Source organism: Acinonyx jubatus, chromosome B3, assembly GCF_027475565.1.
Source record: "Acinonyx jubatus isolate Ajub_Pintada_27869175 chromosome B3, VMU_Ajub_asm_v1.0, whole genome shotgun sequence".
NCBI classification, from domain to species: domain Eukaryota; kingdom Metazoa; phylum Chordata; class Mammalia; order Carnivora; family Felidae; genus Acinonyx; species Acinonyx jubatus.
Window position 1 is genome coordinate 19,372,257 of NC_069386.1, and position 25,004 is coordinate 19,397,260.

The 25,004-nt window shown below is 46.6% G+C and overlaps 1 protein-coding gene across 2 annotated transcripts in view; it reads right to left on the minus strand.

The window, feature by feature from the left end:
* The window catches only part of PCSK6 (proprotein convertase subtilisin/kexin type 6), a 191,200-nt gene that overhangs the window by 115,286 nt on the left and 50,910 nt on the right, over nt 1-25,004 (minus strand). For both annotated transcript variants that reach the window (XM_053223635.1, XM_053223634.1), the window contains exons 3-6: nt 10,596-10,706; nt 9,940-10,083; nt 8,232-8,308; nt 6,057-6,145 (exon numbers count right to left, since the gene is read on the minus strand). In XM_053223635.1, coding sequence (XP_053079610.1) covers nt 6,057-6,145; nt 8,232-8,308; nt 9,940-10,083; nt 10,596-10,706 — 421 coding nt within the window. The remainder of the gene's footprint in view (nt 1-6,056; nt 6,146-8,231; nt 8,309-9,939; nt 10,084-10,595; nt 10,707-25,004) is intronic.

The following is a 25,004-nucleotide window of genomic DNA, read 5'->3' on the forward strand; positions in this document are numbered from 1 at the left end:
AATCTGAATCAAGGTATGAGGGTGAGAATGTGAGAAGAAACTGAAGTACTAATTATCTAATATGGGAAACAGGTAATTAAAAAAAAAGGAACCCTAGACTCTTAAAAGATTTTCATAATCTTGGTTTTCTTTAAAAAAAAAAACTTAGAGGATTATTTGAGAAAATATTTCATCATAATGAAATATGTATGTAAAGTCCAGCAATTCCTTCATTTCAAGTTAAGTTTGTTTTTTTCTATTAAATTCACATAATGTCAAATTAGGCATTAGAAAAGTCACTTTGGCTTCTTAAAGATTTTCACAATCTTGGGTTTTGTTTTGTTTGTACTAACTGAAAAGGGCTATTTGGAAAATATTTCATTACAATGAAATGTTTATGTGAAGTTCAGCAATGTCTTCATTTCAAGTTAAGTTTCTTTTTCTTCTGTTACATCTACATCAATCAAATTAAGCATAAAATTAAACATTAAACAAATAAAATGTAAACATAAAATTAAATCTGGAGTCCAGCAATTATTCAGTTTGATTTAATTGTGTTATGTTTGTGTAAGATTAAGCTATATTTATTTTAAGCTGTACATATCTTACTAAAAACAAGTAGAGAATGATCAAATGCCAATGAAATAATAGCCATCCATCTACTATCCATTCATCCATCTATCTGTATATATGAGTGTTTTTTAAGTCTATTCATTTATTTATTTTGAGAGAGAGAGTGAGCATGAGCAGGGGAGGGGCAGAGATAACAAATGTTTGTTGTTCAAGCAGCTACATTTTGTAGTAACTGTCAAGCAGCAATAGATACCTAATACACCATCTATTTGGTAAAGAAATATAAATCACAAGTTTTAGTTCTAATAACTGAAGAGTAGATTCTATCATGCTAACTCCTCTAAAAATAATAATTATAAATTCTCAACACAATAGTTATTAAATAGAAATGCAACATCTTAAGGTCATTGGAAAGCAACCAGAAGAAGACAGAGGCAGGCATGGGATTCAGTTCTTGAAAGACGGGAACCATATTAGGTATGATGCAAGTTTACGTAACTTTTCTTCTGGGGGAACTCCCCAATTCTCTTCATATGGAGAGGCTAGAACTCAAGCAGGAAAGTGCAATCTAGCTCTCCTGGGGAGTATGGGATAGAGTTTGGGACTGCTAGAGCAGCTGGAAATTGAGATAAATCTCAGAAAGATGAGAGCTACAGAAGAGGACATATAAACTCCTCTCAAATACTTAGCTGTCCCCTGAGCTAAACATGTTTGGGAAAGACTCTAAGAAGTTCAAGAGGAAAAGAACAGCTGGAAGCTGAATGAGCTGAGCAGATACTTCAGCTGCTGCCCATTACAGGGGAGTCAATTTAGCGTTTGAGTCTCGCCAAGTAAGAGGTTTTGGTAAACATTTCAGTCTTTCCACTGAAATGCCCAAAGGGTCACAATCTAAGAGCAAAGACCATGTGGTTGGGATAAAGAATTTTCCCTAAGGCTAAGAGCAAATCAGAAAGAGATCAACCATAAAAAAATTAATAATCAAACCATCACAAGTTCAAGTTGAGCTGACTGCTAGAACAAAACTGTACAGCATTCAAAGATCATAGAATGTAGTCTCTACAATGTAGCACAACAATGGCTAGCACACAGTAAAAATTTACCAGCCACGAGCAAAGAAACAGGAGCATATGACCCTGTTCCTAACTCAACCATTAGAAATAACCACAAATAACCCAGATATTGGAATTAGTAGAACAAGTCTTTAAAGTAACTCTTCTAAATACGTTAAAGAATCTAAAACAAAAGATAGAAATAATGGGTGAAGAGAAGAATCTCAGGAAAGATTTGGAAACAGTAAAAAGATGTCAAATGGACTTTGACAAAAGGAAGGCACAAGATCTGAAAGTTAAAAAAAAAAAATCACTGGATGGATTTAACAACAGACTAGACACAACAAAAGATAGTATTAATGGACCTGAAGATAGTGCAATAGAAATCATATAATTTGCAACACACAGAGAAAAAAAGGACTTAAAAAAATGAACACAGCCTCAATTACCTGTAAGGTGTATCAAGCAATCTAACAACTATAATCCATGCCCAAAGAGAGGAGAGAGAAAATAGGGTTGAAAAAAAATTAAACAATAGCAGAAATTTTTCCATGTTTGATTTAGACCAAAAAATAAGAACAAGCCACTAGGAAGCAAAGCAAACCCCAAGCTAGATAAACATGAAGAAAATTATACCAAAGGGCATTGTAGTCACAGGCAAAACACAGAAAGAAAGAAAAAAAGAAATCACATTACATAAAGGGGAAACAACAACAGGGATTATAATGGACTCATCATCAGAAACAATGGATGCCAGAAGACAATGTAAGAACATTTTTAAAGTGTTGAAAGAAAAACCTGTCACATTAGAATTCTATGTGCAGAAAAATTTCTTTCAAAAATGAGAATAAAGCATGCTTGGGTGGCTCAGTTGGTTATGCATCTGACTTTGGCTCTGGTCATGATCTCATGGTTCACGGGTTTGAGGCCCATGTCAGGCTCTGTGCTGACAGAGCTGGCTTTGGATTCTGTGTCTCCCTCTCTCTCTGCCTGCTCCCCTGTCTCCCACTTGTGCTCTGTCTCTGTCTCTCTCTCTTTCAAAAATAAACATTAAAAAATAAATTAAAGGTGAGAATGAAATAGGGGGTGCCTGGGTGGCTCAGTTGGTTAAGTGTCCAATTCTGATTTCGGCTCAGGTCATTACCTCACAGTTTGTGAGATCAAGCCTTGAGTCAGGCTCTGTGTAACAGCACGGAGCCTGCTTGGGATTCTCTCTCTCCCTCTCTCTCTGCCCTTCCCCTGTTTGCCTGTGTGTGCTCTCTCTCTCCCTCTCTTTCTCAAAATAAATAAACTTTAAAAAATGAGAACAAAATAAAGACATTTTCAGATAAATGCAGAGTAAATTGTTACCAGTACACCTGCACCTCAAAAAACATGAAAAGAAATTCTCAGGCTAAAGAAAAATTGAAAGCAGATAGAAATCCAAAGCTAGAAAGTAAGGATGAGCACTGGGAATGGTAAATATGTAGGTAAATGTATTCCTTGCCATTAATATTTTCCAAGTCAACTGTTTAAAGCAAGAATAACAATGCATATGGGTTTATAACACATGAAGTAAAATATAAAAACAACAGCACAAAGGATGAGAGTGAGTGTGAATTCAAATAATCTGTTTTAGGCTCATACATGATACATGAAGTAGTATACTAGTAATTCCAGGTAGATTGGAATAAGTTAGGATATACACTTTAATTTCTCGAGCAACAGCTAACAACAACAACAAAAAGTTAAAGGGCTAAGCTCATGGTCAGTTCCATGGGCATCTCACAGAAATTCTGTGGTATGCAGACTCAGAGAGGGAGTCTGTTAGGGGTGCCTGAAGGTTGCCCTGTCCAGGGGTGGGCTTGGAGGAAGAAGGGGTGGCTGCCTGTGTACAAGCATCTTTCGGGACATAGGTGCCACAAGTTCCCCGGGTCAATGCCAGCTTGCCCCTCCATGGCCAGCCCCACCCCATGGCCCTTAACCCTCTGTGGCATGCTCCATGATGCAGATCCTATTTTGTCATCTGCACTTCCTCCATTCCCAGTTGAATTCTACCGTGTTGAGCTTGTGCCGTGTCCTTGTGATTCTTCCCTCACTAGGTGCTTGCCCTGCCATGCTTGGGACCCCGTCTGCCTCTGTCATTTCAGTACTTGGTCCCATACTGTCTTTTGTGTTCACGCTGTTCATCCCAAAGACCCGTGGAGCTCCTGGGGGTCCCGGGTTGTGTCGGTCTTATCCTTATTCTCCCCTTCAATGGCGAGCATGGTATCATAGTGTACAGTTCATGCTCAAAGATATTAAATGCATTAGTAAAATATATTCCTGTCCTCCAGCCCTGGTCATAGAAGTGATCCCTTCAGAATTTGGGCAACTTGGGTATACAATTTTGTAATGAGTATGGAGCAAATCTCTTTGAGCAAGAACAAACCATATTCACGTGTACTTCTCTGGAGGTTCTTTATCTCCGTTAACTCTGCTGGCTGCTCATCGCAGTCCACAATATAGGTGTTACCTATCTGCCTGACTCCAGAACCCTCTACACCAGCACTTCTCAAACTGTCATTTTTGTCACACCCTCTAGGGATTTTATTAGAATGTAGATCCTGACTCAGTAGGTCTGGGATGGGGGTTAGGATTCTGCACTTTTAATAGCTCCCAGAGAATGTCAGTGGTACCAGTCCAGGGTCTTTGGGGGAGCAGGGCTCAGACAACCCCAAAGGTGGGGTTCACCTCTCACTTACAACAACGCAAATCACTTTTTTTCTGCCTCTGAGTTCCAAAAGGAGGAATGGAATTGTTCAGAGGCTCCCTGCAGACTTAGCCCTGAGCCAATGCTTTCATGCATGGCATCTCACTTCATCCTTGTAACAGACCCAGCAGGCCAGCTGACTCTGCCATTCTTCCTCCACAAGTGAAGGAACCGAGGCTCAGAGAGGTCCAAGGATGCACAGCTAGTGGGTAGTAGGAGTGGGATTGGTTGCAGGGTCAGCCTGGTCCTACAGTTCATGGAGAGACTTCTTAGGAGTATTCATGCATTAGAAACTCCAGGGAGAACTTAAAACATCTCAACATCTGTCCACAAAGGAGCATCCAGGTGACAGAGTGTCCAGATTTGGTCTGCCGGACATACCCTTGGTGGTTAATGCTATCATAAAATGATAAATCCGAGTCACTTCAAAGATTTCCAAGGGAAAGGGCAGGCAGGGCATACTAGTTAAGTAAAAGCTGAGGACTCTCTTTTCAAAATTCAAGAAGTCCCCTAAGGACTGGGTGATCCAGAGAACCCGTGACCCAACCTCTCCACCTATGTGGCTCATAGTAGACCTGAGGGGGTCAAAGACAAAAGGTAAAGTCATCTGAGCAAAGGCAAAGCAGCAGGGAAGGCAGCATCCTCGCATGCCATTGAATGAGCATGAGCACCTCCAAACTGAGAGTCCCATGTGAGGACAGCAGTGCCCTCAAACCATCTGGACGGTCAGGGACCATTCACGCTCGTGGCATGTACCTGCTCAGTTCCCAGTCATTTCATTACCTCGGAGTACTTGCTGACTGCCAGTCTGAATTGTCAAACTGCCAGGCTCAGGTGGGGAAGGCAGACTGTTCTCAAGCCTTCTCCTAGCAAGGGTGGCTTCAGTCACAAATGGGGAAGCCCAAAAGTGGAAGCAGAAACACCTGGGGTTTTCATAACTGTCCAGAAGAGAGCTGGGCACATAGTGAGTATGAGGAATGCATTCAGTATTCTAAGGATCCTGAGTACCTAACAACGGTTAAGTCAACCATGTCGTAACTGTTTGACATTGCTCCTTACAGGGACCTGGAAGAGCTGACCCCCATTGCCTGTAGTGAACAAGATGGCAGGACAGCTACATTCAGGGGACACTTCATGAAGCAGAGTTGCCATGGGCTGCCCATAAGTCATGAGTGGACTGAGCCAAAGGGAGAGGCGGGGAGAGTTCTTTGGGGTGATGGGAAGAATGTTCCAAGTCCAGGAGTAAATTGGGAAGAGCATGTGTGACTGGGGGCCACTATGACAAATGTCCTTTGGCTAATGCTGAGGGGCAGGGGCAGGAGAAGTGGGCCACCAGGCTCGAGTAGGAGTTGGGGCAATGAAAGGCCTTGGTCCCAGGTAAAGACGGTACAGTGTGTTGTGAAGTCACAGGGGGCCGCCATAGGGCTGTGAGCAGCAGGGAACCAACGTGGTCTGGTTGACCATGGTGAGTCAGACTAGCAGGATCGGAAAAGAGAGAGAGGATGCCTTTCTGATGGCTTTTCAGCCAAAACAGTGAGCGATGCCTCTGCCTCCAGGTCCTGGGCACTGAGTGCTGGCTGCCTGGCCGTGGCACACGGGCACGAGGCTTCAGGCTGTGGCCAGGCCAAGGCCAGAGGCACAGCTGCTGAGCCCTGCAGGGAGGGACCCCCAGCGCCCCTGCAGCGGGCCCTGAAGCTCCCAGGCTGTGTGCTCCCGGACCTTACCTCCTATTTTTGCATTGTATGCTATGCCCACGATGCAGTATGAGTTGTTGGCTGAAGCAGCGACCTCTCCTGCGCACCGGGTGCCATGTCTGAAGCAGAGCAGAAAACAGAGTCAGGGCTCAGCCCCCCGATTTGTAGCGGGTTCGGTGCAAGGCTCGGGTCTCCTACAAGGACAGTCAGTTATCCCTAAGTCCAGATGGGACACGAAAGCTTATGTCCTGCCTCCTTCTCTCCTCGACACCACTTACCCTGCCCCCCATGGCTGGCTCCTCTGGGAGGGGGCACCAGGCCAGGGTTTGCATAGACGTGGGAGGTCCTGTCCCCACCACACCGGCACGGACAGGCAGGCAAACAGGACCTTCCCGCCACCCCGCAAACTGCGGGCACCTGCTCAGGGATGGCTCTTCCCCATAACCCCCAGGCCAAAGTGAGGGGCTCCTGCTCCCAGCACCCAGGGTCCCCGGGCTCCCCCACCCTGAGCTATGCATTCACACGACTGACAACACACCGCTTTTGGCACACTGCAGGTGTGGTGTAAACATCTGCCTGGCTGACGGGACGGAAGAAAGAACAAATGTGTTCCCTGTGTACCTGCCACCCCCATGCTCACCTGCAGAGAGCCCCCCCTTCACCTCCATGGCCATTTAAGCCGGAGCTGAGGAAGAGCACTCGAAATTGGACACTCAACAGTAGCGGAGGGACTATGAAGAAATTACCAGAAAAAACAAATTGCTTTCCTCGGTAATGACTCCATTTTCCAACGTGCTGCATCCAGGCAATTCCTCTAGCAGAGGCCAAAATACAGGCGAGTTTAAACAGCACATCTTTGAGGAGAGTCCACAGGGGATTAGAATCATTGATTCAAATTTAAAACCGTCTTTTAAAAGAGTCCTGGGTCTGCGTGCTACCCTCTGGTGGGGGGGGTCATTTGTCCTTCTGCGGACCTCGTGCGGCCCCACGGCCAAGGCTGTTCACAGTGTCACGGAGCTCCATGTCTCGCCCAGATTCAATCCTATCCTTCATGGGTCACTGCATCGCGTCTGGATCATTCCTCCCTGCCCCCTGGATGTGTGGCAGGGAAATGAGGCACCCTGCGCCCCAGGCGTGCTCGCTGCTGAGCAGGAAGGGGCACCTTGGGACGTGAGGCAGGAAAGCAGCCCTCAGGGCTGGGGCCTTGGCGGGCTCTGGGGAGCTCTGTGTCTGTTGTGTTGAACATATCAGCCTGGCCAAACCTCCCTGCACAGCACAGAGAGGGCACCAGTATTTGAACCTCACCAGGGACTCTACGAAAAGCAAAACACTATATGGAGGGAGAATGCACCTTGGCAAGCATCATGTTAGAAGAGGGAGGGAAGAAAAGGGCTTTTGTTCTTTTCCTCTAAATATTTTTGGAGGGATGGTAAGAGCTTAGGGCATGGGGCACGCTAGCAGAGAGAAGACAAGCAGGACGCAGCAAAGTGAACTCCCAGGAGCAGGTTTGCGAAGCTGGACGCTACCCCCAGGACTGCCACTAACAGCACACAAGTCACCTAGCTCTCCAGATCCTGCCGCCTTCATTTGCAAAGTGATGGGAAAAACCATGGAGGCTGCACGCCCACAATATGCGTATGCGGTCTTCGCCTGTCTGCTCGCCCACCTACAACCCTGGGAGATAGGGAGCACTGTCTCCACTGCAAAGTCTCTAAGAGACTGAGAAGGAGCCACACAGCCAGGAATGGTAGAGCTGGGGTTTGAACCCAGATTTATCCAACATCCCTCATGCATGCCCCACCTCTCTCATAAGGTCACAAGTGGCGACAAAAAAAGCTCAGCATGTGACCTCTGTGTTCCAATAGGCCCAACTGCTGTCTTAACACAATTGGTCATGGAGACCACTAGATTCAAGGGCTATTCCTTTCCAATATTCCGAAAAGGCTGGAAACAGGAACAATGTTGGCCAACATCCATTTCTAGCTGAACATCCATTTCTTGCTTCTTCCCTAAGACACAAAGTCCACAGAAGGTGTCTTGGGCCTGAAGGGCTGTGCGGGTCTGGCTTCTGGCTCCCGGGTTAGTCCCAGACACTGGCCAGGCTGCCCCATCACCCTTCTGGAATCCCTACTGGGGGCCAGTTCAATAGTGATTCTGTAGGGAGAGGGACAGGCAAGTAAGGAAAGAGGAGACAAAGTGACATACTTATTTTCATTGCTGGCATCATATCGTGGGGATGGGTCATAATCATTTCCGTTGACATCATAGCTGGCGTAGGAATCCTAAGAGATGAAATCTTAATGACTGAGGGAAATTAAAGCATGCTTTAAATGTTTTTATGCAACTATTAGAAAGTTAGAGAAAAACACACACTTGGTGCTCTCGTATGATAATTATCATCTTACATATATTCTTATTGTGGTAAAATGCACACAACAAAATGTACCACCCTAACCATTTGAAAGTATAAAGTTCAATAGCATCAGACTTCAATGGTTACTCAACATCACCACCATGCATCCCTGGACATCTTCGTCTTACAAAACTGACACCCTGCACCCACCAGACACTAGCCTCCCCCTCCCCCAGCTCCTGGGAACCCCCACCCTGCTTTCTGTCTCTATGAATTTGAGTTCTCTAGGTGCCTCAGATAAACAGAATCATACAGTATTTGGGGTTCTTGTGTGTGTGTGTGTGTGTGTGTGTGTGTGTGTGTGTGCGTGTGTGTGCGTGACTGGCTTCTTTCATTTTTTTAAGTATGTATGTATGTATGTATGTATGTATGTATTTAGAACAAGCAGGGGAGGGGCAGAGACACAGTGAGAGAGAGAATCCCAAGCAGGCTCTGCGCCTCAGGGCAACTTGGGGCTGAAACTGATGAACCGTGAGATCATGACCTGAGTTGAAATCAAGAGTCAAATGCTTAACTGACGGAGCCACCCACCCAGGCGCCCCTTATTTCACTGAATTCCTCAAGGTTCATCCATTTTGCGGTATGTATCAGAATTTCCTTCGTCGTATACTTTTAATATGTATGTCTTTGTTTATATACCCATAATCATAGTATTCATATAATTTCATATCTTCCTTCTAAAACACATAAAAGTCCTCAGTTGTTGACTTCAAAACTGTCATTTTAAAGGGCTGCATGAGGTCTATGAAACAGATACGACATGGTTGACTTAACCATTGTTAGGTACTCAGGGTCCTTAGGATACTGAATGCATTTCTCATTCTCACTATGCGCCAGGCTGTCTTCTTGACATTTATGAAGACATTTAATCCTTACGATAACCTGATGAGATACCATTTTACAGACGGTGACACTGAGGCACAGAAAAGTGAAGCAACCTGCCCAAGGTCTCAGAGCTAATCAGCTGCAGAGCCAGAATAGGAACTCAGGCAGTTGGGTCCAGAGCCCAGGCTTTAATCACGTCCTGTTCCTTGTTGCTCATGTTAGTATGACGATCATCCACACATGTGTTTCTGAATTCTTTAGGATCTATTCCCAGAAGTACATGTGACTCCTCAAACATCTAAAAAAATTGTTCTGTGAAATCCTGGGCTCCAGGAGGCAGAGGGAAGTATGGTTTGTCAATCCTTCTCAACATGGTTTTCTGTATTATTTGTTTGTTTAGAGCATGAATGAGGGAGGGGCAGAGGGAGAGGGAGAGAAAGAATCTTAAGCAGGCTCTATGCTCAGCACAGAGCTCAATGCGGGGCTCAATCTCATGACCATGAGATCATGACCTGAGCTGAAATCAAGAGTCCAACATTTAACCCAGGTGTCCCTCTATATTGTTTAATACAGTGGGTGAGGGGAGAGAAATGGCACCTTATGGTTTTTAAAATCTGGATTTATTTAATGACTAGCATGGTTGAATATCCTTGCACATTTCTGGGTTTGACTTACATAATTCGGGGCCAGGTCGGGGTGATTCCTCTCTATGCCATCATCAAGGATGGTGACCACCACATTTTTGCCCGTGTAGCCCTTCTTCCACGCTGCCTGGACGTTCATTTCTGACCGGCAGCGGCTGTTCTTGTCGCCACAGTGCTGTAGGCACAGAAGACACAAAGCCCCCCCAGCATGGGCACTCCTTGCGCCCATACTGTGGCATGAGATAGACATACCATACCGTGTAAATGCAGTAGGGGAGGAAACATTTCTCCATGCCTTAGCAGAGAGACTCTCCCACGCATTTCCAGGAAGCACTCCACATGCTTTCTGCACCCGGCAATCTACCTGCCCATTTTCCCAGGGCATTATCTCCCTTTTTTGGGGGGGGGCGGGGCTCTCATTTCACTATTAGTCCTGAGTTTGCCTTAAATCACTCTCCTGCTCAAGGGCTCCACCACCACCCCCTGGAGACTTTCACATAATTTCTAAAAAATTTTCATGAGAAAGTTTGTGCTACCCAGCATTAAAAAGTAGGGGTTTCTCACCCATATGAAGTGTGTCTGTTTCGAGTTGTCCTGAGAATTTAGCTTTGCTGGGGGAACTGAACCCATCTCGGGAACACAGTGCTGCCGATGCCCTGGGGGCAGCAAGGCCCACACCCTACTCACCATGTACCACATGTTGGACCAAATGGGGTCGTTGAAATAGAGGGCCTGAGGGTCACCTCGCACCTGCCTCTTCACCCTGCGTTTAACTTCTTGTTGTTGGAGCCATTTCACCTGGCAGGGAGAAATGAGGTTACTCTTCATTTTAAAGAGGATCTCATGATCACCTGTAGCTTCTCTGTGGGTGCTACAGGTGTCCTTTTTCATGAATATCTGTGGCATAGGGGTCTTGGATGGTAAACACCAAGGAGACATTTTCACTCCTAGTGACAATATTTAAATCTGAGAACTTGTCTGTGTATGTGGCAGGGAAAACAGTGCCACTCTCATAGGTTTTGAAATCGTTCTATTAAAATGAAAAAAATCCAACAAAAACAAAAACAAAAAAAAAGCAAAAAAAGACTTTGTGGAATTGCCAGCAAATTGTCTGGTGACCCTTGTCCAGAATATGAAGGAACTCCATGTATAAGAATGGTGAGAGCAGAGCAATTGATCAAATGGTTATTGGCAGTTGGAAGCAAGATATTCTACAGACAGGACAGGAATAAGTAAATTATAGTAATCCATACTTTGGAATTTTTAGCAGCCACTGGCAACATGGTACCAAAACAAGCACAGAGAAAGATCTAGAAAGAGGTACAGTAAAACATTAATAGCAGCAAATCTTTGTTGGTGATATTATTGCTAATTTAAAATTTCTAAATTATTTTCAGGGTTTTATAAATCTTCATTTGGCATAACTTGCCTTCACCACCAAGGAAAATAGTTTGAGAGGGAGTATACTTGGTATTTAAGAGCAGGAATCTAGGAGCCTCCTTGCCTAGATTCAAAACCCAGTCCCATACTCACCAGTGGTATGACTTAGAGCGGTCTGGTAACCTCCCTGGCCTCAGTTTGCTCATCTGTACAATGGGCATCATAATGGGCTGTCATGAGTGGGCACTGGCATATGAACTGGTGTACATAAAGCGCTCACATCTGTGTGTGTGTGTGTGTGCTTGTGTGTGTGTGTGTGTTTAAGAGTTCTTCAAGGTGGAAGAGTTTTTTTTTTTTTCTTTTTAACTTTTAAAAGATCATGGGGAAAAGAATTCCCATGCCCTGAGGTGAAGCATTTTCTTGGTCCTGCTGCCATGGTCTGATTCAGTAATGGCTCCCTCTGGGGCTCAGTCTGGTGCTGGGGTGGAGACAGGCAGGATGAGGGTGCCTGGGCCCTGCTCTTGGGAGTTTGTGTTCTAGTTGGGGGCCCCCCATCAAGCAGCCCAGAGTGTGATGCAGGCTCTGAGGTAGCAGATGGTGGCACAGGGCAGGGAAGGTAGAAGAGGAGGAAAGGGGGGGTTGGGAGCTTCAAGGGTGGGGCAGTGGAGGCCGAGGGTGACCTGGAGGCCAGGCAAAGATGGTCAGGCTCAGCTCCACGGCTGCCACAGCCCACTGTGGGAGCCACACCCAAGGCAACTCTTGAAGGGAATAAAAGCACCCAAGGGTAGAGGGGCAAGATACCTTCCCTCAGACCTCTCTTGGCCTCGACTTCCCCACACTGTCCTGAGGGAGGAAAGTGGAACAGTCCCATACCCAGCCTTATATTTAAGGGTGGGGATTGATCTGCAAGGCAGCCTTCGTTGACAGGACCAAATGCTTACGAAGAAGTACCACAGCCTGTCCCACCACTAATGAGCTCTGTACATGAGACCCCAGTAGACCAGGTTCCTTAGAAACACTACAAACAGGGGTGCCAGGGTGCCTCAATTGGTTAAGTGCCCAACTCTTGGCTTCCACTCAGGTCATGATCTCACTGTTCATGAGTTTGAGTCCCACATGGGGCTCCATGCTGATGGTGCACAGCCTGCTTGGGATTATCTCTATATCTCTGCCCCTCCCCTGCTTGCACTCTCCCTCTCTCTCTCCAAACAAATAAACTTAAAAAAAAAAAAAAAAAGAAAGAAAGAAACACCACAAGCCTCTCAAAAACAATTTCAGACCAGGTACTAAAACTAACCCCCACCCCAAGTCCTAGATAATGTATAATTCCCATGGAGAGATACTTCTATGAAAACTATACAATAAGATATTTTGTTCATAGCACTCTCTGATGGCATTTTGCAACTTCCCCAAGTATCACTGCCTGAACCAGAAATATTGACTTATAAAATACCTAAGGTAATATTTCCTAATCTGCTAAATATCCCATTACAGAATAAGGTGTTATGTATCCCACTGATGGCTCCAAGCTCCCTGGGATGTTCCCATCCATCTTGCCCCACTGACTCACCACCCATCTTACTACCCTCCAGCACCTTCTGACTTCTATGGTCACCAGGCCCCACCTGCAGTTACAAAGGAGGAAGTGAACGCTCTTCCAAGCCCGAGTGGGTGACTTCCCCAAATCAGGTGACATGGGAAAGCATGTCGCCAGAAGTCACAAAATAGTCCCCTAGTGGGATGAAAGAGCATGGGCATCCTGGCTCGAATCATGACTGGACTCTGGGTAATAACCCAACGTTAACACAAGTTCTGAGGGTAGGCTGTGATGGCACAGGTTCCATGGCACAGTTTGGGGCTCTCTCTTTAGCGTGGTCTCAGGGACAGCCCTCTCTCCTGTGCCAGGTCATTATGAGTCTTTGACAGCCAGTGAGGCACTGTCAGGCCAATGGAACTGAATATAACAAATTATTCAGATGGAATCACAGGTGACCCTACTGTCACAGACTGATTCAGCCAGTAGTCACTTGGTCTGGGCTTCCCATTTTCTTTCTCTTGGCTCCAATCACTGCCTCGTTTCTCAGCCACAGAGAAGTACAAGAGGATCCTGGATTCCTGTATCCTGCCTTTTGCCAGGTCTACCTGCCCTGATTTCCCTGTGGTTGCATATTCAGTTGCCTGCTCAACAAAGTTGCATTGAGTTTTACTGTGTTTCTGATGCATAAGTACCACTGGGTCCCATCCAGGACCAAAGCACCCTCCCCTGTGCCCCCAGCTGAGATACAGAGTTCTGTAGATGGCCCTCAGGTTGGAACCCAGGGTCCAATGGCCTGTCTAGGAAGGTCAGAGTGCCGATGACCCAAACCACGTGACTGAAACATTAGCTCTCCCTTCAAATAGTATCTGTACCTGTCCTTGCTAAAGGGGTTACCCATGAAGAGTGATGTGATTCACGAGAAAGGGATACATGGTTTAGGATCTCCAAGGAGGTATCACTCACGGAATAGATTCTTCTGCAGATCTCGAGAACAAATATGGTGGAACAGTGAAGTGGTCATGATAGTGAGTATCACGCCTGGGAGGGAGACTGAGGCTAGTTTCCCTTATGCACATGATTATCTTTATTAGAAAAGGCAACCTAAGATCCTTTGTGGGGTTTCAAGTATTTTTCATAATATTTCTCTGGTAGTGTACCTGGGCTGTCCATTTACATTGAAGCTTCACTTGTCACCTATCCAGATCCCTCAGAACTTCCCTGGGAGGTGTTCTGCCTTTCTCTTGGGAAAAGATGCAGGGGAGGAGACAGTAGCACGCATGATCTACCTTTCAAGGCCACAGACTAGAACTAAACTAAACTCAAGTAAGACTGCAAATGAATGGACCTGGAGCACAATAAAATATATTTAGTGTCTATGTATGCCTGGTAAGAGTTGAGCCCAACCTCCTTATGAAGAGAACAGGCTGATCGTCAAATCTTCAGGTCTTTGGATTGAAGGAAGGGGGAAATGCTGCACACAAGAAAGAACCTGCTTGTAATTCGCCCTCTGTAGGTTTTCCAGTGGGTTGATGGTGGCCTCTCAAAAGGTATGTCCACCCAGAAGTAATTAAAGTTAAGGAGCTCCAGATGAGATCACCCTGGATTATTTGGATGTGCCCTAAATTCCAATGACAAATGTCCCCATATAAGAACACAGGGGAGAGGCGCCTGGGTGGCTCAGTCAGTTAGTCAGCTCAGGTCATGATCTCACGGTTCGTGAGTTTGAGCCCTGCATCAGGGTCTCTGCTGTTAGCGCAGAGCCTGCTTCAGATCCTCTGTCTCCCTCTCCCTCTGTCCCTTCCCTGCTCTCTCTCTTTCAAAAAAAATAAAACATTAAAAAAAATGGCAGGGGAGATTAGAGACACAAGAGGACAAGCCCTTGGGAAGACAGAGACAGAGGCAGAGGTGGGAGGGACACAGCCACAGGCCCAGGAGCATCTGGAGCCACCAGAAGCTGGAAGAGGCAAGAAACGATTCTCAACGAGAGCCTTCAGAGGAGCTACCGCAATGTCGATACCTTGAGTTCAGACTTCTGGACTCCAGATTGTGAGACGATAAATTTCTATTGTTTCAAGCCACCCGGTCTGTGATCATCTGTTACGGCTGTCCTTAGAGAGTAACACAGGTTTAAATCATGGCCTTAATCAGGGCTGAGAGTTTTAAATATTTGAAAATCCATGAGGCTGTCCTGCAGAAGGAGGATCTGAGAGCCCAGGTTTGGCCAGACCTCCCCTCTCGCTGCTGGTGACGAGAACACACAGGACCCCAGAGGAGGGACCACAGTGGCCGAGGCTGGGTGCTGAGGCCGAGTGCACTGGGCCGGGGAGAGATGCTCCAGGCAGAGGCTCTTGACCAGTATTTTAAACGCTGGAACAGCTGTCCTGGTGCACCCCCTGAGGCCAGCTCTGGCTAGAACCACTTCCCACACAGACCTGGAGCTCTGGCCCCGACTGCTCCTTCCCCGGTAAGCCACAGGGCACCCAACACCTCTCCCCACTGCCACCTCTCACTTTCCAGCTGCCCCCAAAGTGAGCCTGCTCCCCACTCAGGCCCCACTCGGCCTGCTGATTCTCCCTTCTAGCTTAGTGGCATGAAAACGCACCCATTCTCCAAATCAGAACAAAACTGGAATCCGCCCCAATGTGAGGGCCTCACATTCAGTCTGCTAGAGGTGTCAGGGTCCTGTCCCCTCTTTTTATGGCCGTGGCCAGTGCCCCTTGTGTCTGGGTGGTCACAGGACTGTCAGGGTGTCCCTGCCCCAGGACCAATGCAGAAATGCAAATCTGACCCCCTGACCCTCACTCTACCCCAGGTCACTCTCTCCTGGTCTTCCACATCCAGCAGCAAGTGTCCAAGGCTGAGCTGTGCCACAAGCTCTATGCCTTCTGATTGGCGTGTGCTCCCTGCCTTTGCTAGGCCATTTCCCTGTATTCACCTTTTTTTTGTGTGTGTATGTGTATTAATTTTGAGGCAGGGCAGAAAGAGAGGAAGAGAGAGAATCCCAAGCAGGTCTGTACCATCAGTGCAGAGCCCAATGCAAGGCTCAAATTCATAAACCATGAGATCATGACCTGAGCTGAAGTGGGAGACTTAATGGACTGAGCCACCCAGGCACCCCTGCATTCATCTTTTAACCATTATGCACCCTGGAAACCTTGTCTGACATCCAGGCTGGCTGTTGAGGGGCTCCTAGACTCCCCTGCATGTCTCTTTACCAGTGCCTTTGCCCCACAATGTGGACATTATCTGTTCAGGGGCCCTCATTTCCTCAGTCATGTTAGCAAATACATGCCCTGTACCACGTACTTCTCAGCAAAGATAGGCTGGACCGAAGTACTCTCCTCTTTCTCACTGAAAAGGCAGATTAAAAACGGATGCAGGCTGAACACAAACTTAGGTGTGCATCTGCCAGAGGTCAAGGGCTTGTCCTGCACCTCATTCTTCCAACACTGGCCAGTCTGTAATTGGACATACCTGGGGGTTGGGCTGATGCCCCTCTGCTCCCCACTGGCCTGGATTTTGCTCACCCCTGTATTTCAGTGTATCAGGCAATGCGTGGCACAGAATGGGAGCTCACTAAATGCTTTCTTGAACGAAGGAGTGCTGTTAAGTGACTACATTACGGATTACAAATATAGCATAACTACAAGTAGACTTTTAAAAACATACTGCAGAGGAGAAAATGCGATGGAGTCTCAAGGACCACCCGATGACCTTGGTTGATCATTTGTGGAAGATCAACAGGAAATGATCTGGAGCCAGAGCAATGTTTGCCAAAGGCCACGTCTGGCCCAAACGCAAATCATCTCTCTTAGCAAACCTGTATAGACCTGTATAGAGTGTCTTGATTTCTTCAAAGTCATATTTTGAAGGTGGAACTTCACACCGACCCTTTTCTTTTTATCTATTTTTTTTTTTTGGTACGTTTCTTGCTAAACATGCAGCATATTTATCATAGAAAGTTATTTGCTCTAGAGAATTCTAGTCATGCAGAAGACTCCATAATCTTCCCAAGGTTATGTGAATAGCACTTCTCCCTTTTGCCGGCCTGCTCCTCCAGCTTTCTTCTGGAGAAGTCAAATCAAAGCTAGGCATCTGGTGAATGCCCTTCTGTAGATAAGATAAGACAAAATTGAAAGATGTGTATAAAGAGCTAACAGAAATGAGCAGGATCCCACTAGATGGCCTGCGGGTGTCATGGGTTATCAGTGCTACTGGGCTGTGAATTGGCCAAGCGTTTTGGCAGGCGTGCCTTGGGCAGACCTGGTCATGTTCTCTTCCCTGGGGCCACAGGCATGCTGCCAGACCAGAAGCTGGCCTAGCACCTCTGCTGTAGGTTTGACAAGTGACAAAGGGGCTTATTTTGTAGCTTCCTCCCATAAGCCAATGACACCAGGGAGAGCATGAAAACCCAGCCACATTCCACCCGAAGCCACCATGTGCCCGTGTCCTGCTGTAAAGCCCTCAACAGCTCACAGGGGCCCCTCTAGGGCTTGAGAAGTCTCAGGAACTTGGTGGGAGCTGGAAAGTCCTAGAAGGGGGCTCCGGAGTCTTTGCTGTGAGATGGAGCTAAGGCAACAAAGGCCATATGCAGAGATCCTTGACCCCACCCCCTCTCGTGTCCCCACTACCTCAAGGGGAAGAACACGCATTTGACTCAAGCTGCTAAAATCCTTGACATGCCTTGTATGCTCAGTTTGTTGAAAGTTAATTCTATACAGGTTCTGGTTTCCATGCACAGTTGTATCCAGCACGTGGGAGCCAATTCTTGCCAGCTCTCTGTTTTCTTTCTCTTTCTCCCTTAGCATCATCAAAGGGAAGGACAGTTTGCTGAAGGACAGGGCATTCCCTCTACTGTTCACCTTGAGTAAGCCAGCCCCTGAATGTAGACCAGGGAAAATCTGTGGAAGAAGTCCAGACCCCTGAGGGTCCAGGTGCCATCAAATCCTAAGACCTCCTTCCAGGGAGAAGCAGAAGTAAAGTAGGTGATAAGTCTCTGACTCACTTCCCCTGTGGGAGATTGCCTGAGCTTCCGCCTCCAATCTGCAAAGTCAACGGGTCGGCTCAGCCCACTCCAAAGACCCTTTGGCACTCAATGGTCTGTGATGCTTAGATCTTGATTCCCATCAACACTGGACCCCTCTCAACATCTTGTCCCAACACTTGTTGGGCCAACTTTCAACCAGGTGAAGAGTTAAGTAAGAAGCCAACTCACTGAGTGAAGAATTTAAAGAAAGAAAAACACTGCTCCCTGACAAGTACATGTGACCTTACGGTTTTCAAGGTCGCCCCTCTCTCATGATAGGCAATGGTTAATGCATACGCGACAACAGCAGGAAGCTAAGGTGGGCCTTCTTGCCCCAGGGCCCAGGGTCCCTCAAGAATGGAAGGACAGCCTATGGTCCCAGGAAACCCCAGAAACTACTAGCAAAGTGGTGTGGATATGAGCACATGATTTCTTTCTTCTTCTGGAGAGAGAGAGAGAATCCAGAAGTTTCATCAGCTTTTCAAAAAGGGATCTACGATTCTAAAATGGGTAAGAACCATTAAACTCAGCTAGGCTCATGGAGTAGAAAGTGGATCGGGGCTTTCCATGTGAGGATTTGAGAAATGGAGAAATAGAGCAGCACTGATGTTCCTGGGGAGCAGAGGGGACCAGCCCCACAGGCAAGCAATGATTAGACAGCCTCACTATAGCCTGTCTCAGTGAGATGCCCAAGCCTACCTGAGTGTATCACCTTGGGGCGGGGTAGGGGATGCTGAACTGCTATGGCAGTTGCTCAGCTGGAAACCCAGCAGCCAGGGCAGCATAAGAGGGAGAGGAGAAGGAAGATGAACCAACAAAATAAAGGGTATTCTAACTTGGCGTAGAAACCTACCTCCTTCCTCCCCCAGTGGCATGGAGGCACCTGGAAACCTAGCCCTTCCCCACTTCCTCATTCTACAGCCACAACTGAAACAATGTGTAGACCATCTCTCCAATTCTTGCCATCTGAGCTGAACTACCTGAGCCAAAGGATGACTGCTTTATATTGGTGAGAGATGATGGTACTCATTCTGCCCATATTGGAGACCAGTAGGTGTGAAAGTACTTTGGAAAATTGGGTCTATTCTTTCATTTATAAGTTAGTTCTTACTTGGCTGAAATGAAAGAGAGTTACCCTTGTTCTCCCTGACCCTCTTGAGCATCACCTGCCTCTACTCATGGACAATGGGGCAGGTAGCCAAAGCCTAGGTCCCCCGCGTTCACCAACCAGATACTGGTCAGCACGCCTGGTATCCAGCCAGTATTGTCTATACCTTTGTCATTGTAGGCTTTAGTGATACAGGATGCAGCTTAATTAGCTCATCTGGGCCCTTTTTAGGATTTTTATTATTTTTTTTAATGTTTATTTATTTTTGACAGAGAGAGAGAGAGAGAGAGAGAGAGAATGAGTGGAGTTGGGGCAGAGAGAGAGGGAGACACAGAATCCGAAGTAGGCTCCAGGCTCTGAGCTGTCAGCACAGAGACCGATGCGGGGCTCGAACTCACAGACTGCGAGATCATGACCTGAGCCAAAGTCGGGCGCTCAGCTGACTGAGCCACCCAGATGCCCCAGGATTTTTGTCATAATGTTACCAAGGCAGGGCACAAGTCACATCTAAAGTAGTTACATAAAAAGAAGCTGATAAACAAATGATAACAGATATAACTTGCTTATGTGAACCTACTCTGTGCAAATTGAGATATGTTTCAATAAACATTTACTAAGTGTCTGTCTACTATTTGCTGGGTAGTCTGCTGGACCTGCATGGGAATAAAAACAACTAAGATGCGGCCTTGGCCCTCAAGAACTTTACAATTCACTGGCAAGAGATGGGCTTACATGCTTTTAACTGTAAGCTCCTCCACCTCAGGTCAGCTCACCTCCCCATCGCCTCTCCTTGGGTTCCGGAAAACTTAACAGTCTCCCCAGCCTCATGCTCCAGGCCTCCCTGCCTCCATGGGAACCATCTGCAGCTCCCACCAACCCCATCCCTGTCACCAAGCACACTAAACCACTCGTCACTCCCACCAAACGTTGCCGTATGCTCCTGTGTGCTCCCACCCAGGCCCGCAATCTTGGCACTATTTCCAAAATGGCCAGGAAACAGATGTTACAGGAACAAAAGGGAGGAGGCCGTGGTCAAACAAGTCCGATAGCTGCCGAGCTAGACAGGCTTCTTTCCTTCCTTCAAAGAGGAAGACGGTGCAATTTCTCCTACATCTATGTGACCACTAAACTTTTCAAGATGGTGCATCTCCCGTGACAGCGGTCAGCTCGGAATGAAGGCTGGATGTGGAGGCCCCCCAGACCCTCTCTGGCCCTGCCACTGCTATGCTCAAATGTCAAGCTGGGACAAGAGTAGTGAGAAAAACAGACATGACGCCTCTGCTCCTGGAATCCAGTGAGGAAGATAGATTCTAATGGAATAGTCTCGCAAGTCTAGAATATAAATATACAACTATAGGAAGAACAAGTAAAGTCAGAGGACTCTGAGCCAGCTTCTGGCAGCAGGCACACATGAGCCGAGACAAGCGGGTGAGGAAGAGACACAGTGGGGAAAGACAGCCTGTGCAAAGACTCTATAGGGGGAAAGAGCCCATGCTGTCTGAGGGGTTGTAAAGGCCAGTGTGGCTGGGGCCCAGGGGCCACAGGGAGGCCAGAGGAAGAAAGTCCTGGGAGGGACATCCTAAGGGACAGTGGTACCATCATATGTGTGTTTCATAAGACCTCCTGGGAGAGTGGAGAGCAGACTGGTGAGAGGCAAGGAAGTCTGCGACAGGCCAGGAAGGAGGGCAGTGCAGTGGTCCACGTGAGAGAGGGCGGGGGTGCAGGGGGCAACACAGGACAAGGGCAGCACAGAGCTGTACAGGGTGTAGAACAAGTGTGGTGTGAGGGAAGCTGCTGCTCACACTGTGGATGCCAATGACACTCTTCTCTGGGACAGAGCAGAGTCAGGGATGGTCAGCTGGGTTGTGGACTTGGACATGTCTATGAGGCATCAAAGCAGAAGCATTGAATGTGCTAGTGAAGTAATAAAGCACCATCTTTTAAAGTATATTTTGAAATTCTAACTTTTTACCAATTCATAGTGGCCATCCCACTCGACCCAGTCGGGTTGTACAGAAAATGTGAAGAGACAGGGGCGCCTGGGTGGTTCAGTCGGTTAAACATCCAACTTTGGGTCAGGTCATGATCTTGCGGTTCATGAGTTCAAGCCCCACGTCGGGCTCTGGGCTGACAGCTCAAAGCCTGGAGACTGCTTCAGATTCTGTGTCTCCCTCTCTCTCTGCCTCTCCCCTACTCACACTCTGTCTCTCTCTCTCTGTCTCAAAAATAAAGAAACATAAAATAGTTTAAAGAAATAAAGAAAATATGAAGAGATAGCTGGAGATTTCTCTAGTCTCCATATGGGCAAATCCATCGGACCCTAGGTGGCAGCTGTCCCCTGCCCCCAGTCTACAACAAATTCATCAACCCTGAGATCAATCTGGTCATTTGCTGTCTATGTGCTTGAATTTGCCAGGAACTTTTTGTTTGCACTTTGAATGGCTCTTGCACACAAAACTCTCAGATAAAATTCCATCTGTGGTTAATGGAAAGATCTGCTTAAACGTTGCATCACTGCTGGAAAGAAACCTGAGCTTTGATTAAACTCTGGGGGCAAAGTCCCATCCGACAACACAGAATGCCTACTCTGGTCATGGAAATCACTTCCAACTTCTGAGCTTCAAGCACTGAAATGAAGCCTCAAAGTGAAGGTTCCCATCGCCCCGGAAGGAGCCACTGAGGGCCTGCCTGATAACATCTTTATCCTTCCATTTCTGTCATCAATCTGGCTGAGAACTGAAGGGAAGGGAAGGGCTGTACCCGAGTCATCGCACTAAAATGTAAGGGTTGGAAGATGTAGGCAGCCACGCCGAACTATAAGCCAGCTTGGAACGAAATCAGAACAAGTAATTTAAAAAAAATTTGTGAGCCCTTACAGCCATTGGCCGATGCTTCTGTAACATCCACCCTTCTCCAGACTTTTGGCACAAGAACAAGTTAAAAACAAATGCTTTCAGTTTGCTTAAATGATAGCCCTTGGAAAAACCCAGTGACTGATACTGCATGCGGAGAACAGTTGGGCTGTTCTCCCGAGGAGAGGGCTGATCCACAAAGCACTTGGAGTAAAATGGCCCTTTTCAAGGGTGGTAAAAAAACAAAAACAAAAACAAAAGCAAAAAAACCCACCAAAACATCAAGTGAAGGTAATTAAGAATGCAAAGAAAACAACAGCACAATTCTGGTATGCGATCCATGCAAAAAGATACTTAATAAATGCATGTGCGTGCTCACGCACGGGTGGCTAAGGAACTCTTAAATATTCCCTCCCCGCTTGTGTTTTGCTTTGCTTTAACAAATGTATACTCTCGCAGCTCTTTTATGAGGTAGGGGTTGACTGTAAATTCCATCACTTATCAAAGTGCTCTTACACAATAGGGACTGGAGCTAATTAAAATAAAATACCATCTGCATTCGATCGGACTGTACCGGAGCCCTGTAACATTCATTTCCAGTTTGGTCATTCGAACCCAATGGCGACTCTGCATTCCAGTGTCTCTGAATAATATTAACTCATCTTGTCCTTTTCTTATTAATACTAATCACACCATCTCCAAACGCCAAGGTGTCACAGAAATGCTTCGCTCACGTAGGAAAGCGTTCTGGCGCGCCGCGAGGAAAAGGTAACACTACACACGTGGGTACGCCAGCTAATTTTGCCCAATATTTAATCAGAAATGACGAGGCAGAGTAAATATTAGTTAGCCAGACTGACAGCTAATTGATCTGGTTTGTATTCAACTAGACTGATATAAACAGAGGGATTTCGCTTGCGATTCTGAATTCATAATTGGTTCAGATGTCTATATGCTTTCCCGGAGGCTACAAATTTAATTAGTGCTGTGAGAAAGCAGCGGCCAATCGCATGGAAGTCACAGGCAGGGCTGGAATGTGCAGGCTGTTTACCTTTTCTCTCTCTTCTCTAGCGGCAGGATGCTTTGATAGCAGCCCTGCAAAGCTTATTAAGAAGTTCTTGTGTAAAAAGGATTTGTATTTGAAAAAACGTAACTGCCATAGCCTTTGCTCAGAGAAAGTCTATCCTTCTTTCTCTTCCATTCAAGGACACAACTGATCGCTGGGAATGGTTGGCCCTCGGTCCCAAACTGAATGTAGTACTTTGAGTGCACCTCAAGTGAAGGAGCCCAGCACCTTAGATGATGCAGCAGAGGCGGGTCTGGAGACTCCCACCCCACGGTGCTCAAGCCTGCCTGGACTCCTTCTCTGATGCCTTGAACAATCTCATGCCCAGCTCCCATGCCCTGCTCTGCTGGGGACTCACCCAGGTGGACGCCCAGGCATCTCTGCATTCCCTTGGGCACGGGGGTACCCAGCAGGTGCACAATTAATATTTTTGGGAAGGAAGGGAAGAGCAGCCAAGTTGAATATCTTCAGCCGTTCTAAAATTTAGTCACTTAAAAAAAAAAAGGATGTCTATAAAACTCAGGTCCTATTTCAACTCTGCCTTAGTTCTCTAACAATTGAGAAACCAGCTTAATCCTCAGAAGGACCTGTGGAAAGGGGCCAAGAAAGGCGCTGCCCCAGTATCTTCTCATTGCATAATTATGTTGGGGTACAGGGGCTCCCCCATTCAAATGGCTTGCCCCTTGTTGTAACTATCTGTGTGGTAGCAATTTACCACAAACTCTCAAGGCTTCAGATGAAGAAAAAGCACATCGTCTTCACAAGACAGAGCACCGTTTGCTTAGAAGTGAAATTGTGGAGGGCCATGGCAGGAACTCCCTTTCTAGCTCAGAAGTTTCTCAAGGCTTTGAGAGGTGATGCTGTTGTGAATCTCAGCACCCCCTGTGCGGCCTCAAAGAATCCAGTTTCTTTGGTGACCAGCAGAGAGAACCCCCTTCCACTCAGTGTAATACTGACAGAGGCATCCAGTCTGTTCACCCTTCTCCAACTGCCCCATTCTGTGGGAATTGGCAACTACAATCTGGCTCTGCTTCCAGGAGGAAAAAAATGTAAAAAAAAAAAAAATATATATATATATATATATATATGTGTGTGTGTGTGTGTGTGTGTGTGTGTGTATATATATATATGTGTATATATATATATATATACACATATATATATATTTAAATATATATGTTCTTAAAAAGGGGCTGGTATATATATATATACCAGCCCTTTTTTAAAAACATTCCTTCCAGTTCCATGGTGTGAACACACATAGGTATAATCACAGCCCCCTATGATCAGATGAGAGGATGTATGTTAAAGTACTCAAGCACATAGTAGTCCCTTAATAAGCATCAAATTCTCTTCCCTGCTAGGAAGCAATAATGGGATTAGCATAATGTTTCATATCTACTTCCTTCATTTAAAAAAAATTTAAATGTTTATTTATTTATTTTTTAATATTTTTTAATGTTTATTTATTTTTGAGACAGAGAGAGACAGAGCATGAACGGGGGAGGGTCAGAGAGAGGGAGACACAGAATCTGAAACAGGCTCCAGGCTCTGAGCTGTCAGCACAGAGCCCGACGCGGGGCTCGAACTCACGGACCGTGAGATCATGACCTGAGCCGAAGTCGGCTGCTTAACCAACTGAGCCACCCAGGCGCCCCAGATGTTTATTTATTTTGAGGGAGAGAGCACATGCATGTGTGAGCAGGGGAGGGGCAGAGAGAGAGGGAGAGAGAGAAGATCACAAGCAGGCCCCACACTGTCAGCACAGAGCCCGATATGGGGCTCGAACCCACAAACCATGAGATCATGACCTGGGCCGAAGTCAAGAGTCGGACACTTTACCGACTGAGCCACCCAGGAGCCTCATATCTATTTCCTTCTATCTATCCACCCATTTGTTCGCCTACACACCAATAAAATGAACTCAGAAATATGTACATGTCTGCCTTGTCACAGTCCAATGACATGAATGAGTTCCACGAGGACCACTTTCTCATGTGCTCGGAATCAGAGCATCACAAAGGTAAGCCCTGGAGAAGGGTGTGGCGGGTACAGTATCCAGGGATAAACCATCTCTCCCATCCATCTGTGGCTCAGCCAATACAAAAGGAGCTACGATTGTCAGTT